The 21,192-nt window shown below is 35.9% G+C and overlaps 1 protein-coding gene across 1 annotated transcript in view; it reads right to left on the minus strand.

Annotated features, from left to right (window-relative positions):
- BANK1 (B cell scaffold protein with ankyrin repeats 1) overlaps positions 1–21,192 on the minus strand; it is a 281,992-nt gene that overhangs the window by 31,745 nt on the left and 229,055 nt on the right. The window contains exons 9-10 of the mRNA XM_017877093.1: positions 20,489–20,797; positions 6,886–6,954 (exon numbers count right to left, since the gene is read on the minus strand). Of these exons, the coding sequence (XP_017732582.1) occupies positions 6,886–6,954; positions 20,489–20,797 (378 nt within the window). The remainder of the gene's footprint in view (positions 1–6,885; positions 6,955–20,488; positions 20,798–21,192) is intronic.

Consider the following 21,192-nt stretch of genomic DNA (forward strand, 5'->3'; position numbering starts at 1 on the left):
AAAAAAAAAAAAAAAAAAAAAAAAAAACCCACAAAAAACAAAAAACAAAAACACATCTATGGAATCATTGTTTACCAAGGCTTTTGTTGTTTATATGTCCTTTGGTTCTTTTCCTGTGTTCAGGTCAAATTCCTGGGACGGACTGCAGAAATCTTTAATAGGTGCGGTTGACAACTCAAGATCCCAGGATTTAGCAGGTTTTTGTCTAACGCAGCTGCCACGATAGAGGTGGGACATGATTCCCTGGCACTATGTATCTAAGTCCGTGCATAAAATTTCTAACAGACTTCTTGACCTTCCCATCCTTCCACTGTAGAGCTTTACTTTAGAGTCCCAGGACCAGCCAAGTGTAGCATTACCCTCCTACACCCCACTTTCAACTGGAAGGAATATTTTATGCATGTATATGGAAAGATCAGAGCTGGGACACAGAGCACTTGTAAAAATTAACATTTATGTAGCAGAGAGGTAGCTGGGGTCAGGAGGTAAGGGAGGGATTAAATATCTTTCTACCTTCTATTATGAGCAAAGGACTGATTTGTTTTATAGACAGTAGGGGTAGACTACTGATTTTTAAATTTATCTCAATTAACTTTTCTCAACCTTAGAATTAATTGGAATTAGTTCTAGATGCCAGTAAGCTTATTTTCCAGTCTTTGTTCTCCCTATTATTAAGAATTTCATCTTTTTTGTGTGTGCTTTGACTTCATTTCTGAGAGACAACACTGTGGGTTGCTAACATATTGCTATTTCAGACAAAAACTGAGCTATTACACAAAATTTTTAAGGTATGAGTTTAACAACAACAAAAAACTTTTGTGAGCAATATGACAAATGGAAATGTAAGTATACTGGAGAAGAGAAAAGAGGCCATTATTCTTTTATGGAGTACAAATGACCACATTTTGACAATTTTCCCTCTTTTCTGTTTAATATATCCAGTACTGGCAAAAACAGCCTGATGAAAATATCTCAGAGATCAGCATTCTCTTTTTCCCATGTAAGGGTAATATCTTCCCCATTTCTCCAGGTCTCCTGCTTCTAGACAATTTTATTATTTAACATTTATCAAAGCGCTACAGCAATGTACACTTATAGAACACAGAAAGGATATGTTGCCTGACTACCTCTTTCCCATGAGTATGCACACTCCTACCCTACAAAAGACCAGCCAATAATGGTTTTGTAGTCTGGAGTGAGGGATTGGTGGGCAGGGACTATACTAGGGGTTACAAGCTCATAAGCCTATAGGGACCATGCAGATAAAATTACTGAGCAAATAAGATTTAGTACCTGCTTGTTAAACACATTTGAATAGTTTTCATTAGCAAAAACAAATATGTTCTTTCATTTTTTTCATAACCTTACTCTCTTGATATCTCTTTTATTTTCTCACTTTTGATAGAATTATGACTTTAGAGAAATGTGCTCCAAATATAAGAAGACAACACGGAAAGCATGATAACAAATGATAATAGTCATTTGTTGCAATTTATACATTTATATAATAAGGAGTGGTTGGAAATTTGAATATTTCAGGAAACATGGTCGTAAATGCTGGCAAAAGTTTTAAATTATATTGTGTGGGTTATTGTTAAAATATAATTTACTTAGGGGCTAAATTTGACCACACGTGGTCTCTGAAACATAGTTTCTTTTGGTGGGAATTTTTTACATGTTGATTTTGAGATTATTGCTGATTACTATCTCATCTATTCGACTTTTAGTCCATATCTAAGGTAAGGCTAGGCAACCAAAGTTTAAAAGCTCTGCAAATAATTCTTATGCTCATCTGAGTTGGAAGTGACTGGTATAGGCAGTTGGTTAGGGTGGATGTGCTCCTTCTACCCACAAAATTACCCGTCAAAGAAATGGTTTTTTTAGCAGCAGCCAATCTGTACAGATTGGCAGCAACCTGATTCTTCCCTGTTTGGAGGCAATAATTCGGCTGAGGGGCATAAGGCACAGGAGAGACCAAGGCAAGTTTTAGATAGAGTAGTATTGAAAGTTTATTAAAAGGTTTTAGAGCAGGAATGAAAGGAAGTAAGGTACACTTGAAAGAGGGCCAAGTGGGCAACCTGAGAGATCCAAGTGTACTTGACATGGGGTTTTAAACATTGGTATGGTTCTGGGGTTAGTGTCTCTCCTCCCTTGATTTTTCCTTGGGGTAGGCTATCTGCAAACGCAGTGCCCTGCCAGCACCTGGGAGGAGCCGCATGTGCAGTATGTTTACTGAAGTTGTGCATATGCTCATTTAGGTGTTTTTCCCTTACCAGTTGAGCTTTCCTAGAGAAAAGTCATATCCCAGTTAAACCCCACCATTTTGCCTCTTAGTGCACATGCTTGCGCCCACTTGCCCAACTCCTGAGATCTTATTGGGAAGCTGCTGATCACCAGCTTCAGGTGTTTTCTGTCTATTGAGAGACTGCCTTTTGCTGGCACTGGCTGTGACCAATTATGGTTTTAAAGAGACAGTTTAACAACTACCTAACCATAACCTGGTGGTCGTCTGATATTCCTGGGTGGGTAGCCCTCTCCTGCCATGCTCGTGTCTGCCTAGCTGCCTACACTAACAGTTTGCCCTCTAAGAGTGAGAGCAACAACACACCCTTGATAAGGTTCATTTGCCTATATGGCTGAGGACATCTGTGGATGTAATCCACGATCACAGGGAGGCAGCTTGTTCAGAATGCTTGAACCTCATCAGTTGCCACATGTCATATCCAAGGTAAGACTATGCTAGTAAGATGGGAATGATCTTGATATAGATAGAAAAGACCCTTCTATACAGTCCAAGATGTGAACAAACTTGACCCTAGACTATATATGATTTTGTAAAACAAGGGAAATTAGCCAGATATTTCCATCTTTGAACAAGGAGCACTTAAATTCTTTCAACATTTTTGACTTGATCATGTTCACTTAGAAATCTTCTAATGACTAAGTATATTTTATAGAAACTTTATTATCTGGCAGAGACCAAATAATGCAAGCAATCTAGTCACTGGAAAGCCATCTTCCTTTATTAAAGGTTTAATGACTGGAATTGGGGGTATGAATCAGTCTTCCGTGAGCTTCGATAACATAACCCAGACTTCAAGATCCTGATCAGCTCCAAAGACACTGGCAAAATGCAGTTCTCTGGCTTCCAGCATTGAAGAACAAACCCTTGATGGCTCTGTAAAGCTCAGTTTTGGGAAGGAGGATGGAAGTGCGCTTGTTCATCTATGATAGCACTCCTTAGCATTTTCTAATTTCAAATCCAAATTGGGAAAATTGACTTTTAAACTGTTTTGATGGAAAATTTTATCTGTGATCCAAAGTCTTCAGCATTTTTCCTTACATTTTTTCAAGATGTGAAAACTGAGTTAAGAAATCTGTTGAGTTTCCATGGAAATGGTGCCAATTAATTATTTTTTTCTTCCTTAGGAAAATTCCTTGACTTAGCAATAATGTAACTTCCTGGCAATCCCTTGCCAGTCTTAAAGTTAGTGCACTTGAAATGCTTATATTTTCAATGGGAAAATAGTTGAACCTCATAATCCCTTTTCCCTCCAGCATATAGAGGAAGAATTAAATAATAATTTCTATTTACCTTCTTTTTTTAAAAAAATTTATTTATTTATTTTTCTTTATTATACTTTAAGTTCTAGGGTACATGTGCATAACGTGCAGGTTTGTTACATATGTATACTTATGCCATGTTGGTGTGCTGCACCCATCAACTCGTCAGCACCCATCAATTCATCATTTATATCATGTATAACTCCCCAATGCAATCCCTCCCTCCTCCCCCCTCCCCATGATAGGCCCCAGTGTGTGATGTTCCCCTTCCCGAGTCCAAGTGATCTCATTGTTCAGTTCCCACCTATGAGTGAGAACATGCGGTGTTTGGTTTTCTCTTCTTGTGATAGTTTGCTAAGAATGATGGTTTCCAGCTGCATCCATGTCCCTACAAAGGACGCAAACTCATCCTTTTTTATGGCTGCATAGTATTCCATGGTGTATATGTGCCACATTTTCTTAATCCAGTCTGTCACAGATGGACATTTGGCCACATTTTCTTAATCCAGTCTGTCACAGATGGACATTTGGGTTGATTCCAAGTCTTTGCTATTGTGAATAGTGCCGCAATAAACATACGTGTGCATGTGTCTTTGTAGTAGACTAATTTATAATCCTTTGGGTATATACCCAGTAGTGGGATGGCTGGGTCATATGGTACATTTAGTTCTAGATACTTGAGGAATTGCCATACTGTTTTCCATAATGGTTGAACTAGTTTACAATCCCACCAACAGTGTAAAAGTGCTCCTATTTCTCCACATCCTCTCCAACACCTGTTGTTTCCTGACTTCTTAATGATTTGCATTCTAACTGGTGTGAGATGGTATCTCATTGTGGTTTTGATTTGCATTTCTCTGATGGTGTGATGATGAGCATTTAGTTCCTTTAGAAAATCTTGCCTCTGACAAACATTATATAAAAGGCCCTTTTTATTGTTTTCTACCAAATAAAGAGATTATCACTGGTGAAGTATGTACTGCTTTTCCTAGTACACCATGAAATCCCAGGATATTTGAAGAATATTCATTAATTAGGTAATAAGCAGTTTTCATTGCCTAGTATGTTACATGGACTGAATGGTCACAATATCTGCAACAGTTTAGAGAAATACGGTTGGATGAAATCAGCCTTTTTAGGTATTTAGGTACTTAATTATTTTATTTCTAACTATTCCAAAGTATTCCTAATTATCTTTTTTTCATGCTAACTACTGATTTCCTGTACACTATAGTCATCAGGGAGGTTTTTAGAGAAACATTTGATAAGGATTGATGTTCCCTTAGTCCTTACAAATAAAACAATGTTCTGTTACATTCTGGTACATTACTGATATCCAGAAATAAAGGAATCTAAGAAAACTGCTCTAAGATGACTAATCAAAAATATCATCAATAAGTTGGACTTAAGTATGTACAGAGAAAAAATATTACAGACAAAATATGATTAAAATGTTAGTATCTGAGTCCCCACAGGATTTTTAAAAATCTAGTGGTAATTGACCTTGATTATGCAAATTAGGTAACAAGATATAGACAGATAGTAATCAATACAATATTGCATAATTAGGTCCTCGTTTCCCTTTACCACACTCTCCTCCCCTTTTTCTGTGTGCAGATGGGTACTAGTTGTCTATACAAGGTAGAATAATGATAGGGCTGTACTAAGCTTAACAGATACTAGCAGCCCTTCCAGGCATTGCTCTCTGTGGGATGGCCAGAAGGATAATTGATATAATCAAACATTCAAAGGATCTCTTCATTACACTTGATACTCGTCACTTCCCTTCATCTCCTGTGGCCCTCTTTGCATTTTCCCCTTACTTCTAACATAATTTAATTAAAAACATGGTAATTGAATAACTTGCAAGAAAACACTTCAGGGATTTTCTCCCAAAAGCTCAAAGCATCTCCTCTCTTCATTCTTTCCAAAGCTCTGTGAGGTACGTAGGGGAAGCCAGGGAGAAATAATCTTACCTACTTCGTTTAATTCTTTAGTAGCTCTTCTGATCCTAATTGTACAATGATCTCACATGGAGCTTTGCATTTATTTCTTGAGAGAGCTGAAGGCACAGTGGGAGGATAATAGTAGACTTAAAAAGGATCTATCTTCCTCCTTAAATATGAAATCACTAAAAATGGAAAACTGTCAAAGAGTTTTTTGCATATAAATTTACAAGCAGTGTATTCAAGTGTTTCATGAGAGAATAAAAGTTCAGCTTCATCATGTGTTGCATTCAAACACCATGTATTAATTGGAAGAATGATCTAAGTACCACCTTGCTCTTGTGAAATAATGCCACTTGAAGTGATGGGTGAGGGTTACCCATTTAAGAATGAACCTTTGTTTGAAGGATGATTCATAACGTCCTAGGAACAGGTCCATTGAGGGTCTGTATTTAATAGTTCAGTGGGTGTTAGAATTTGGTGCAATCCATTCCCAGCCATCTTTACAATTGCAAAAAAGGAGCCTGACTTAGTAGTTGCTGTGAAATAATATCCTGGTTTTATTCCAGTGTCCCTCTCAACAATTTAGTGGCACCAATTTCAAGGAAATATTAATTTGGACTGAAGTTATTTCAAAGATGGGCCTGTATATACACATTCGTTATCATAGGCAGCTAATGTTACCCCCACCTCTGCCACCTTTAATGTTTTTCATTTTGAATGTTGAATAAGGCCTTATTGTCAGATTAAAAAAATCATAAAAAAAATTCTGCTAGAGTCTCTCTTTTCAGTAGAAGACAAACATTTCAGGGAAAACTGGAGGCAGAAAATATTCTGTCTGTGGAAGATGTTTCTGTGGCTACAGTTTTCAGCTTTTCTCTGCATAACAAATAATTATTCAACAAATGTTAGACCAAGTGCTGAAGGCAAGAGAACAGTTGAAAAGGATGCAATCTTTGGTTGGCATTGAGTGCAAACCATAGAAAACTCACGCTAGCCCCTTTCTTTGGAGGAATCAAATCATTTGCCACTCCTACCAAGTTAGGTTCCAGAGGCTTCCCTTACAGGTCTATGAAAACATGGCCTCTGATGCATCTTAGAGAAGTTTTCTTACTTGATCTTCCTGGAACCCTCATGATAACATCGACAACACTACCACAAACATTCTGACAAGGCCATTTCATGCCTTTGTTAATTAAAATAATTTTCTTGTATTAACTGTATTATGGCAAAATTATATTGTGTGAGATTAAGAGTAAAATTTATAAAGCACACAATTACATACTTCTGTCCTAGGAGGCTTTATTCAGTATTCATATGATTTCTTGATATTTTACTTAGAAATTACTAAATAGACTGAAGTTAGTGTTAGTACCTTGTTTCTTAGGAAGACCACGGAACTTGTCATCATCAGATTGTCTTTTGGCTGTCTTTTGTTGAAACACTGTAAAAAATAAAGAACATATTATTTACTGAACATAAACGTTCAAAAAATCCATACTGTAGAAGTCTCCAGGAAGCCAGAATGCAATATGTCATTTTCCTGAGTATCAGTTCCTGCATTGTATTATTTTTGAGTGGGAAGATTACCAAATTTACAATTTTCTCATTTGTGCAGCTTATCAGTCATTTCAGAAAGCATTTTCATTGAGTAGAGTAGTATAATGCTGATGGAATGCCTCATTGAACTATTTAAATCAAGATATGATTCCATTTTGATATCAGGTAAGAATAAAAGCTGCATTCTGTTAAAAGCGATAAATGTTAAAATCATATGAAAAATTTCATTTGCACAGAAATTACCCATGCTGACTTTTTGATGATAAGCAAGGATAATGACTCTTGTATTTCACAGATGTAATAATAAAAAAGACACTTTATTCTTGCATCATCTATCTAGACCACAGACCTATTAAAACAGCTTATTCGAATTACTTCATTATCTGAAAAGTGCTTTGTTCTCATTTATTATTTCTCACATGAAATTCTGGGAGACAAGTCAGCATTACTCACCCCATTTTGCAGATGAAAGATAAAATTGATTGTTTAATACTTATTGAGCACCCACAAAGTTCCATATAGCTTCTGGCATTTGTTAATAAAAAAGTCCAGACTCTTTACAACTTTACTTTAGAAAATGAACATCCCAGAGTTACATTTATTTTTTATGGGCAGTGTGAATTACAGGGTTTGGGAACTGGAAAAGGCTTTGGAGATTTAGTCCAACCTTATATGTTTATAGTAGAGGGAGTTGGAAGTAACTAGCTTGTAAAAAGGGTAAGTAATTTTGCAATGATCTCAGAGTTGTTGTCAGCAGAGATGTGATTTGAACCCATAAGCCTTGAACTTCCATCTATTGCTTGGTTCCTTACAGCACTGCTGCCTCTTTCCTTCCATAACTATTCTCTTATAAAGATAAAGAAGGAGATAGAGGGAGAGGATTAAAAGGGAACTTAGAACATTTCCAACACAGTTGTATCTCTTGTTCCTTTTAGCAGTTCGACAGAATTTCCTGGGATAATTGAGCTGAGGCCTGTGGGAGTGAATGTGTTTTAGCTGGATGGTGCTGGACCACTGTGATTGGCAGAAACATCCCAACAGTTACCCTAGATTTCTGTCTTTGGTTTTAATATTCTTTAAACCAATATAAGATCAAGGACATACCTGTGATTAACCCCAGAGACTTTTTTTAAATGAAATTTCCCCCTCATCTGATCAACAATTAGTTATTAAACATGTATAATTTGCCAGATGCTGTCAAGACAAAGAGTATTCCCTTCAACTGTGCTCTTTTAAACAGAAGAGGCAAAATATGTTTCAAAGTTTAATGTGTTTGAGAAAAAGTATGCATATAAAATAATGTTTTTGGTTGAAAACCAGTTTTCTACTTCAAGTTAGTACATGGAAAACATGCTAAATATAACTAACTGGCAAGTTCTGGGTTTGTGGCTTACCTACATTTTTCCTAAAATAAAATATACTGAGGAATATATAGCATATGAATATATGTTAGGATATTAAAATAAGTGTTATAAGAGGTACTTGATTTTTCTATTTGCTAGTTTTAAAAGTCTTTAAAATGCAATGCTTTAAAAATTTTAGTAACATGCAGTCTCTGTGCGTTTCTGCCAATATTGTTAAGATATAACTGAGAATGTTTAAGATGAAAAAACTGGCATCATTAATATGGGAAATGACCTGAATCCAAAGATCCATGCAGACAGTAAATTCTTCAAATAAAATTACATTAATTGATAAGTTTTAAAATTCTGCTGAGGTTTGAAGCTACAAAGTACTTGGAAATGAAATTATTTTCCAGCTTTTGGCATTAATTTGTTACAAATCACTTTATACCCTATATGTTACTGGAATCCTTTTTGCTGACAACAAATGCTCAGCTTGTGTGAAATAACAGTAAATGTTAAACAAATAAATGTCTCTTTCAGTTACTAGATTAAGAAGTTACAAGGAGTGTATGTATTATTGTCACGATTTCACCAGGGCTTATATTCGGACAAGGGCAGAATATTGGGATGGGACAGTAGGATACTTTCTACTGAGTGGGGTGATTGTGAAAATGCTGATAATAGGACTATTTAAAAGCAGACGTGTAGTAGGTCATGCCCACAGTTTAAAGGTTCCCTCTACCTGTTTTACCCACCTCTGAGTTCTCTTTTAATTCACCTGCAGCTGCACCCATACCTCCAGGTTCCCTTTCTCCCACCTACAGATGAGTCTCACTTTCTAAAAAGAAAACAACTAGCAATCAGCATATTGCCAAACACACTGTCTTCCCATCGCTTTCAGTTGAGGAGGTATTTTTAAATATGAGACAACCTTGGGAAAAGACCTATTCTATCTTATTTTCTGAAGAAAGCACTAGCCCATCAAAATTATCACTGAAGCAAACACACCTGTCAAGGACACATATTCCATTAGCCTTATGAAAATAATAGATACAGGTAGAATTTCAGAATCTGTTCATCTCTCTATTTTTACAGTTCCTAATAACTGAAACATTTAAAATTGCTTCAACTAGCAAAACCTTTGTTCTAAAAAACTTTATGTACTTTATAGTTACCATGTTCAGCCACCCCACACCACCTTTACAAGAGGTAGATATAAAATCCATAACAGGGTGAGAACTGAGTGTAGGGTTATAGGTCACTCGGATTTATATACAAAAGTACATTGTTTTGTAAAGCAAGAGTTGTGGTGAGTTAGATAAGAATTTGTTCTAAACGTATTGTAACCAAAAAGTTGTATATCAGAATACTAGCCAATTTGGCACAGAAGATGGGCTATAGTTTTCTCTTCATATCAACCATATGAGTGACATGGAAAAAGGTCGTTTCCCTCTTTCTCCCCAACTCCCTTCCGGCCTTTATTTTCTTGTCAATAAACTTAGGGCTTAGATGTGATGATCTCTAATGTTTCACTCAGTTCTAATATTCTGAGATGTTACCATCTTGTTTCCCAAGACACTCCAGGTCCAATGATGCTGGGAAAAATTATTAAGTGAGTATGAATTTAAGTAGAATGCTATGTTTTGAGGAAAACATTATTTATAACCTGGGGCATAGACTAACATAAAATGAGGAAGTTTTAAATCACAGGCCAGTGCTAATTTTTTATCATATATTGAGACAATCCTTTCCCTGTGTGTTTGAATTCTTAAAAAGTTTACCTCATAAATGTTCAAAACATGCTATCAAAGTAATTACGATATATGTCAACTTTGCTGACTCTCTCCCCGTGAAATCTTATTTTCTCCTCCTACCTAAAACTGAAATTTGAGAAGAAAGAAACATGAATGCATTATTAGTTGTTGTCACTACCTTTAAACATAAAAGTCCAGACGAAGCAAAACAATTTTGAGGTTTAAAATAATCCTAAAGAATACAAATTTCCCAAATAACACCCTTTTTTATTTTAAATATTGGTGGAATGACTTCTGTAAAATTTTCTCTAGAATATGACATTGAATGGAAAAAATTAGCATATCATTAAATATTCAAAATGTTAAGCAAAGCAGAACTAGCAGAAGAGCAGAGGAGGGGGAGAAGATGAAATTTAATGAGTTCACTCGCACTACTTATCTTTCCAGGCTGCATCTGCGAGAATATTCTTCATGTCAACCTCATTTGTGGTCTATTTCAAGGAAAGGGACCCTTCCATAGCTACCCTTCTTAGAAAATCTGATAAAGCTTATTTTGAATTATTTCATAAGTGGCTATAGTGATTAAAACCTGTGCAATTAACAACAGCATTCATTTTGTGAATGATAAACCACAAACCCCTTGATGGTTGTCCACGAGATGTGAAAAGTGAAATGTTATTTAGAGCTGTACAGCTATCATTGATGATAATGCTTGAAACTAGAGATTTTATATAAAATAAAATACATAGATTTGTGTTGTGCTCTGGGCTTTCAGGGTATGATACAGTACAGGGTGGTAGCAGTGTGTTTATTTTTCACCAAAACACCTTTCATTAGGTTGCTAACTACATAGCCAAGTCCTGAGGGTGCAAAGGTAAATAAGACACAGTCGTAGTTTTCATATTGTCCTCTATTTTGGTGTGTTCATTTAAGTAAAGGTCAAATGTGCCATTAGTGCCTAATGATAAGAGGGAATAGGGATGAGGAACCATCAGGAAGGGCCAGAATCATAACTCAATCCTTGTAACTTTCTATTCTCCAATTTCCCAATTTAAACTGTTTAAATCTAATCACAAAAGACACAATAAAGTAAAAAACAAACAATCAAGCAACCACAGTGTAAACAACCCCTTTGTCTAGCCAGCAAATACAGAAAACAGAATGTTTTTACCCTATAAGCAGTCATATTGACTAATCTGAAGCTTAGAGGAAAGATGTGTGTGGGTAGCCTCTTTGCAAATCAGCAAGAGAGACTGAGTACTCCAGTCAGTTCAAAGCCACCATTTAATTGTGCTAGCAGTATTTATAGGTTATTAACTTGAGAAACTTTATCAAATACAGGCCATTACATTTCAATGGGTACATTCAAGAAGGTGTGGACACAGATAGCCACATCAGCCACATAGTATAAAAATCTTTCACCCGAAAGTAGTTTACCGCATGGCAGACATATGTTGGTGGAGTTGTGGCATTTTTTTTTTTTAAGAAGAAACTGTAAATGGTCAGCCAGAATATATGAGATCACTGACATGGGTTACAGTTTACTATTCAGATAAGCAGAGATGGAAAGTTGGAAGACACATTGCCGCATGAAGGAAAATGGCGTAAAAATTCTAATTCGGTGGTGGTATTAATAAATGCTTTAGTTTCCAAAGGAGAAAACGTTAATTTTCCTTTCAAGTTGTAACAAAAACTTTGTTTGATAGAAGTGTTATCATTGAAAACATCTCCTAAAGGAAGATTTGGGAAATCCCACTATAATTTTTTTTTCTACTACTAAGGGACCTAATTTTTACCAGAGTAGAACACAAATTGTTTTCATTTGCATATGTCGTCTTTCGATACAAACACAAATATTTACATTCTAGAAATGTTTATAATCCAGGAAGGTGAGTCATTCTGAGCGATGACAATTGGCTTGTGGAACTTGTTCTAATTATAGCTTGAGATCATGGCAATGAGTTTATTAGTGAAGCCTCCAGTCACCACTGGGTGGGCAGTCTTCCTCCCTCCTGTTAGCAGGAGGCGGCATGTATTGAACAACTATTGCTTGTATAGCACTGAACTGGGGGTTAGTCTCTTCCCATGAGACTTCATTTGGGATCATCTGTTTAATTCTCTTGCTACCTGTTTGTATTCAATAAGGAAATGGTATTAGTATGGACATAACTCTAGTAACATTTCCAGCAATTTTCTTTTGTTTCAAAGAGAAGTAGTTTGGGTAGCCAATGGAAGACTCTGCAAACTATAATGAGTTTACTTTTTGGTTCATGCTCAGTGATTATCAAAAGCAACTTCCCTTCCTCTCCCCCTAATCAAGAAATGTTGCTATCCCAAGAAGCAGCAGTGGGATCATGATTTGCACTGTTATATTTCACAGGATGATAAGACTTGGTACTCTAATATTTTGTTCTCCCCTAAATTTAAAGATAAGCTATTTGATTATGCTCACTTTGAACAAACATTAGAGTTTAATTCTGCTAACAAGACTCAAATTATATAAACGCAGATTGAAAATTCCAAAATGATAGGGCTGGCCCCTTTGTTCTAGATAGTATTCAATAGTGGAAGTTAATAAATACTTTGAAAAAGACATGCAAGATGATATGTTGGTATATGAAACCCATGCAAAAGGCATCTTAACTGGGGTGATATGCCAGGTCTACCTTCACCTCTGCGTCTACAGAATACCTTCCATCACAGGAACTACCATTTCCTACATGCTACCCTGTGCAGGCCACAGGCCTTTTAGTTCTTATGAAAACCCTGTGAAATAGATATTAACATTTCTTTAAAACCCAGACCAAAACCAAGTGAAGCAAGGTTATGTAATTTGCACAAAGTTACACAACTTTAAGTGTCAGTCTTAAGTCAAATTCCATTCCATCTGGTTTCATAATCCTCGTGAATTTCACTACACCGTGCTGCTGGTCCATTAGGGAAGACTCTTTTCAATTGTCCAACCTCAGGAAGCATCTTATTTTTCTCAAATAGCTACTTATTTAGATTACAAAGAATCACATGTTAAAAGTCCTGGTGGAAAACATTGTGAATTCAAGAAATCTAAAGTGACTAAAAAGACAGTAGGTGTGGATAGCTGTTTAATATAGTTGTTTGATGCACCTGTGATTTCATATTTAAATAATCATTCCCTAAAGTATTTGTTTACTCTGGCTTAACAATGGAAATAATCCAGATAAAAGTCTCTTAACAGTGTTACTGTTGACACTTTAGACTGGATAATTCTTTGTTATGTGGCTGTCCAGTGCATTGTCGGAGGTTTAGCAGCATTCTTGGTCTCTGCCTAGTAGATGTCACTAGTACTGTTCTTAGTCCTGACAACCAAAATGTCTCCAGACATTGCTAAATGTCTTATGAGAAGCAAATCACTACCAGTTAAGAACTACTTTTATAGGTCAATTAAACTTCTTCCTACAGATGCTTTTAACAAATAGTTTAGTAACATCATACGTTAAGTGGAAAAAGACCAGAATTCATTCTGCTGTCGAATGAAAATCTAAGTGCTTGATAATATTTGCGTTCATTGTCTTGTGTAACGAAAATCTTTTAATGTCAGTTCACACTACAGCTGAATATTGCCTCTTTTTCACTTCACTAATATAAAGGAATTGAATTCTTGGAAGATGAGGCTGGAAAAGTTCATCATCATTATGTCAACATGCTAACAGATGGTCTGCAAAGCACTTCTCAGGTTTCATTCAGTATTTCTGTGAAGAAGCCAGGGGATCATGATGTTCCACTGTGAGAATGATAGAAAGAGCAAACAAGAACACCTGCATTACACAGGCTGACTTGCTCCTCTTCAACGGACAGTATGAATACAGGTCAGAACAATTTCTCCTTTGCAGAGCTACACCAGCACTCTCTCATGGAAAAGAATGAGGCAGAGAGTCAAGGAGGAAAAGAGGAACATGAGGCTTACAAATAATGATACATACGTCACTATTCTGAGAGCACCTGTGATATACATACTATGTCCTTAAGCTAAATGGTTTGGACAAGGTCACCTAGCCAGGGAGTAGGATCCAAGGCACTTGATCTAAGACCTACTTCAATCCACTTGACCATATTTTACAAATGAGGACAGAGACCATTATTCTCTGTCACATTTACAAGGATATGAATAAATTTCCCTAACAGTTTCTACTAGGTCTTTTTTCTCTTTTTGCATTTCAATTGCATTGTATGTGATCAATTTCAAGTACAAGTGAATTGCAAGTGGAAAATTTCTGAGAGCAACTGAGTTGCACTTGACATTTTGGGGTCCCTGTAGCTGAGTAGCTCTCAAAAAGGTCAAATACAACTTTGTTGCACTGCAAAATGCCAAGGGCAACTCAGTAGCAATTGGAAATTGAAAGGGAAATTATATTCTACCCGAAATCAGTCACATGGATTCTGAAGAAGGATCTTTGTTCTATTAATTGTGTGAGAGGAAAATAGAAAATTGCCCATTGATGCTGAAAAATTTTACCCAATAGGCATTCATCTCTTTGTATGATTTATGGACATAGTTTTACTACCAATGTGTCTATGCCATGCCAAGAGCTCATTTTCTTTCCCTGATTTGACTTAAATCAAGAATTCTGTCACTAAAGACTATAAATCCGTGTTAATTCCTCTGTATTCTTCAAGCTTAATGAACCTGATCCTCTTCAATATTACAGGGATAAAAAAAGTAGAGGAAAATATATCTGAAAACAGGAGGACTTCAAAAAATTTTACTTATGAAAAATGAGTTATTCCTGTGATTGCTAACCTAAGATCAGGTTTAGTACAACAGCAATGTGATAAAAAATCAGAAACATATCTCTTGATAAAATGAATCAACATGGGTTCAGTTTTGCATTAATAAGTTATGCCTCTGGGATAAGGGGATGATGATGATGGTGAAACAGCGCTTCAGTGCCACATGTTTTAAGCTTTGTGAAAGCAGTTAGAGTGCTTAGCTGGATATGAATAACATAGAGCTTTGTCCAATTCTATGTGGGCTCTTCCCTTCAAATGGTAGTGTTTTAGACATAAGATGGTTTAAAGCAGGAAAAATTTAGGAATTAGAGACTGATATAGTCTTCTGATTACCTTCCAGAGTGTTAATGAAGTCTTCTGTTCTAGTCATATTGATGTGGATCTTGTCATTTCTATCATTTCATTCAGTTAATATTCACCAAATATTCATAGTTTCTACTGTGAATTCAGCACTGATCTTGGCACCAGAGATACAATGGGGAAAAAAGATTAGTTTGGTTTCTTCCTTCATGGATCTTATAGGTTAGAAGGAAGAAATAAATATTAACAAACAATCCAGGAATAAATATATCAGTGATGGAAATTTGTGGTGCCATGTGCTCAGGCATTAGATCCAGATAAATCTCGGTCCAAATCCCTCCTCTTCCTCTTCCTGATTTTATCACCTTGGGCAAGACACTGACACTTACTGAGCATTAGTTTCTTTATCTCTAAAATGAGGTTATTAATACCAACTATGCAGGGTTATTGCATGAAATATCATTCATGAAAATATTCATGAAATTATCATGAAAGCTGCCTAATAATAATTATTATAAGAAGATGACTAAGCCAACTTGTTCTGTTAGAATACAGGGTCTTCCTTCCCTGACACACTCCAGCACTATTATTTTCCCTAACTTCTGACTCCACCAGAATCCAAGAAACAGACACTAAACTGAAAAAAGTAAAAGTAGAATTGTTTTAATTATAATGCATTGAACATACACCACATATCAAGTATTGTGTTGGGTATTTTCTAATTTTATCTCATATAGAGATTAACAGTCTTTGAAATATGTATCATTTGTATCCCCAGCTTACGGTGAAGAAATTCAATCTCAGAAATGTGAATTTGCTTGCTTGGGTAACATCAGCTAAATTTGAATACAAGTCTTTCTGCAAAGCTTTTGCCTAGTTCCTTTGCCATTACTTCTTCACTGCCTGAAATAGTAAGCTGGGATTCTGCATTCCTGTATTTTTCCTCTATCTCCTATTCCAAATCCTTCAATTCTAGCTATGTTAACACAACTTGAGTATACCAATATACTGATACCATTTTTGGACTCTGGCAAGCAATGGGGCCAGAAATTAATCTTCTAATTGAGTGGATGGTTTTCTGGGAAATAGTGGCAATTTGACTTAATAGATCTGCCCAAGCTGGGGGGAGAAAAAGGAAAGATGTGAGAAAAGGCTCTTACTCTGTGAAATGCAAAGAACATCAAGAATGAATTAGCTGATGAGGTAATCTCTTTCTAATGTGGGAACACAATGATCAACAATCAATTGCATAAAAGAAAAAGGCAGGCAAGTATATCCCAGTGAAAGAGAAAAGGAATAAAAAATGGAAGAGGATTTTGGTGACCTTATTTGTAGTCCAGCTTTTGCTACTTATTTGGGATACAGTAAATAACCGTACCTATTTTATATACTTAATTGCAAAAAAAAATTATAGCACTAGTTTTCATCTCCATGTAATACAAATACAATGAGAATAAATTATATTGTATTAGAATTAGAAATACATCTTATAAATATTGAAGGGTGCCAGTCTTGGGATGGGTGAGATAAGTAACCTTTAAAATTTATTAGAAACTCAAGGTATTTAAGATTCTTTAATGTTTCTATGTGTGCACATACCTACAGGACAAATTGCAACACTGCACGTTCAGAATTTACATACTTAGTACACAGATTTTATCACTGGCACTCAATCAATGTTTATGTAACTGATAAATAAATCAATGAGAGGAAAACCATCCAAATGCACTTATTTAACTTGGGGATGGGTTGAAAGCCTAAACCAGTCACAGCCCCAAGTTCTTTCTCTAGTCCTGTGAAACGAAGCACTCATCCCTAATAGGAGGTTTCTTCATTAGAGAAATTGAACAGAAGTAGCTCTGGACATGGGACACAAGGCACACTGGGTGGCAGGAATTACAAACTAGACTGAAAACAGGGAGAACAAGTTAAATTGTGCATTCTGAATGGTGAAATTTCCCAGTCTTCTTCTGGCATTCTAATCTCAGTGTGCTGGGAACTGGATATGTAAATGCAGACTATAGTTAGTTGAAGCATATCCTAGAAAAAGTTAAAAGCATAGGCAAATAGAGTTACATAAATAATATTCTGGGGCCATCCAATGAAAAAGCTGGTTGCCTACTTCCTAATTACCCTACAATGCCGTCCATAAGTTAACAACTAGAGTTTCCAGTGAGGGCATTTGGTGCTTCATTCTCTTTTTTTTTTTTTCTTTTTTCTTTTTTTTTTTTGACGGAGTCTTGCTCTGTTGCTCAGGCTGGAGTGGAGTGGCATGATCTTGGTTCACTACAACCTCCGACTCCTGGGTTCAAACGATTCTCCTGCCTCAGCCTCCCGAGTAGCTGGGATTACAGGCACCTGCCACCATGCCCGGATAACTTTTTTGTGTTTTTATTAGAGATAGGGTTTCACCATGTTGGCCAGGCTGGTCTCGAGCTCCTGACCTCAGGTGATCCACCCGCCTTGGCCTCCCAAAGTGCTGGGATTACAGACATGACCCACTGCACCCAGCCGGTGCTTCATTGTTAAACATGAAAACGTAGCTAAGAATAGCCATATTTGATGGAAGTATCAAATGCTACAGGCAGAACAAAAAACAAGTAAAGACAACAGAGAAAATATGAGAGCAGAAGGAAAAAAGTAAGAACAAAAAAAATTTAAAAACAAATCAAAACAAAATGAAACAAAATCAGTAAAAAAGATACTGAATTATATCTCTATGTACCCATGCCACCTAAAAGAGAAAATAATCCTGTAAAAAAGAACAACAGAGAACAAGAAAGAGATCTTGAAAAACAAGAATATAACCACCAATAGAAGGATGGGAAGATAATGGCCAAACAGTAGACCAACACAACATGGGATTCCATTCTTGTCTGGAGAAACTCCCTCAGCATTGGAGTATAGAAGATGAGGCATCTCTTCAAAAATTTCTAGAGTACAACTAACTTTTTGTATCAAGCTATATCTACTTTCTCTTTTAAAAGTATTTGCTGGTATTTAGCAACTATATCAAGGAGATAGTAATACCCTAGAGATACTAAACTATGAGAGACAACCTGAGAATTTCTAACAGAAGTTCATTCCCTGACTTTGTAATCTAGACAACTGTTACAATTCATGTTTTATTTCAGCTGAAACAGTTGATTAATTTGCTACAGTTTCCTAATTTGTTATAGTTTCTTGAACAATATAAGGAGTAGATCATCATTAAATAAGTGTGTTTTATACTGATAAATACTTCATACATGCTTGCTAAATTTTCTTATACGAATCTCTCAATATATACATGCAGTGTAAGGAATAGAATGGTTTCTTTTGAAAATATTAAGTGTATATGAGTAATTATGTTTCTCTTAGGTAAATCTGTAGTATATATTTAAATGTTTTATGTTGCATATTATTTATAGGAGTTGAGCTTCTCTCTTATAGAATTAGGAAGGGAGTATCAAGAAGAATTTCTACATATATGCTATGGTTTCATGTTCCCTGAAAGACTTGTCATTATCCTTCTTAATGAGGAAGTAGAAACCAGAACCCAATCCATCATTCTTATTTTCTTTACTTACTATGTTTCTAAATTTAAAATGAGCCAGTACATNATCATCATTAAATAAGTGTGTTTTATACTGATAAATACTTCATACATGCTTGCTAAATTTTCTTATACGAATCTCTCAATATATACATGCAGTGTAAGGAATAGAATGGTTTCTTTTGAAAATATTAAGTATATATGAGTAATTATGTTTCTCTTAGGTAAATCTGTAGTATATATTTAAATGTTTTTATGTTGCATATTATTTATAGGAGTTGAGCTTCTCTCTTATAGAATTAGGAAGGGAGTATCAAGAAGAATTTCTACATATATGCTATGGTTTCATGTTCCCTGAAAGACTTGTCATTATCCTTCTTAATGAGGAAGTAGAAACCAGAACCCAATCCATCATTCTTATTTTCTTTACTTACTATGTTTCTAAATTTAAAAATGAGCCAGTACATGGGCAAAGACTTCATGTGTAAAACACCAAAAGCAATGGCAACAAAAGACAAAATTGACAAATGGGATCTAATTAAACTAAAGAGCTCCTGCACAGCAGAAGAAACTATCATCAGAGTGAACAGGCAACCTACAGAATGGCAGAAAATTTTGGCAACCTATCCATTTGACAAAGGGTTAATATCCAGAATCTACAAAGAACTTAAACAAATTTACAAGAAGAAAATAATTCCATCAAAAAAGTGGGCAAAGGATATAAACAGACACTTCTCAAAAGAAGACATTTATGCAGCCAATAGACACGTGAGAAAGTGCTCATCATCACTGATCATTAGAGAAATGCAAATCAAAATCACAGTGAGATACCATCACATACCAGTTAGAATGGCAACCATTAAAAAGTCAGGAAACAACAGATGCTGGTGAGGATGTGGAGAAACAGGGATGCTTTTACACTGCTGGTGGGAGTGTAAATTAGTCAATCATTGTGGAAGACAGTGTGGTGATTCCTCAAGGATCTAGAATTAGAAATACCATTTGACCCAGCAATCCCATTACTGGGTATATACCCAGAGGATTATAAATCCTTTTACTATAAAGACACATGCACATGTATGTTTACTGCAACACTATTCACAACAGCAAAGACTTGGAACCAACCCAAATGTCTACCAATAGTAGACTGGATAAAGAAAATGTGGCACATACACACCATGGAATACTATCCAGTCATAAAAAAGGATGAGTTCATGTCCTTTGCAGGGACATGGATGAAGTTGGAAACCATCATTCTCAGCAAACTATCACAAGAACAGAAAACCAAACACCACATGTTCTCACTCATAAGTGGGAGCTGAACGATGAGATCACATGGACATAGGGAGGGGAATATCACACACTGGGGCCTGTTGTGGGGTGGAGGGCTAGGGAAGGGATAACATTAGGAGAAATACCTAACGTAGGTGACGGGCTGATGGGTACAGTAAACCACCATGGCACGTGTATACCTATGTAACAAAACTGCATGTTCTGCACATGTACCCCAGAACTTAAAGTATAATAATAATAATAATAATAAAACTCTTAGTGAAAAAAAATGAGCCAGTATAGCTTACCTGTGACTTGAAAAAAAAGTGTTTAATCTTTGCAGTTTTAGAGCACTAATTGCATCACCTTATCCCCTCCTCCCATCCTCAAAATTTTGTACAAAAAAAATTAACAAGTAAACAAACCACAATGATAAAACATTACCTTGAGCTATGTAAGGTGTAGTTTCCTCTTTTGGAGGTATATTTGTGGGTCTGGGTGTGGGGGCAGGAGGTCTGTTTATAATGAAAGACCGACTCCCAGTTTTTTTCTTTATACTCAGATTGGCCAATATCATGTCATATTCACTGTCATCAATCTCAGCGAAAGTATATGGGTCTTCCTCCTCCTCCTCCTGCTCTTTTTCATCTTCTTTCTTATCTTTTTCTCCTTTGAGCTCATCTCCTTTTTCTTGTCTAACACCAGGATCACCCCAGTTTTGACTTCTTTCCATCTGGACTTCCACCATTGTCCCTGTTTATGAAATATTTACATTGTGTTTATTCTTCTGTTATATGCAATATTATTGGTGTCCATCTGTCACGTTTTTGAGCTTCCTAAGGTGGCTTAGTCAAGTGCCATAGGAAACAATATTAGAGAAGAACTTCTGATTCCAGGAGAATAATTTATATGTTACCCCCGAAATGCAGAAAAAGTGAGCTGTGTAACTTACTAATAAATCATCCTGCAGTTTGTAATTTAAATTGTATTAAGAAAACACTTTGCTTAAGACATGGATTTTAAAAAACATTTAAATGCTTTCCATATTATTCTGTGTAGAGAGAGAGATATATATGAAATATTTAATGTATAAAATATAATTATCTATATGTTATATGTTATATATTAAATACACATTTATATATTAT

This window comes from Rhinopithecus bieti, unplaced genomic scaffold (genome assembly GCF_001698545.2).
Source record: "Rhinopithecus bieti isolate Rb0 unplaced genomic scaffold, ASM169854v2 scaffold_9690, whole genome shotgun sequence".
In the NCBI taxonomy this organism is placed as follows: Eukaryota; Metazoa; Chordata; class Mammalia; order Primates; family Cercopithecidae; genus Rhinopithecus; species Rhinopithecus bieti.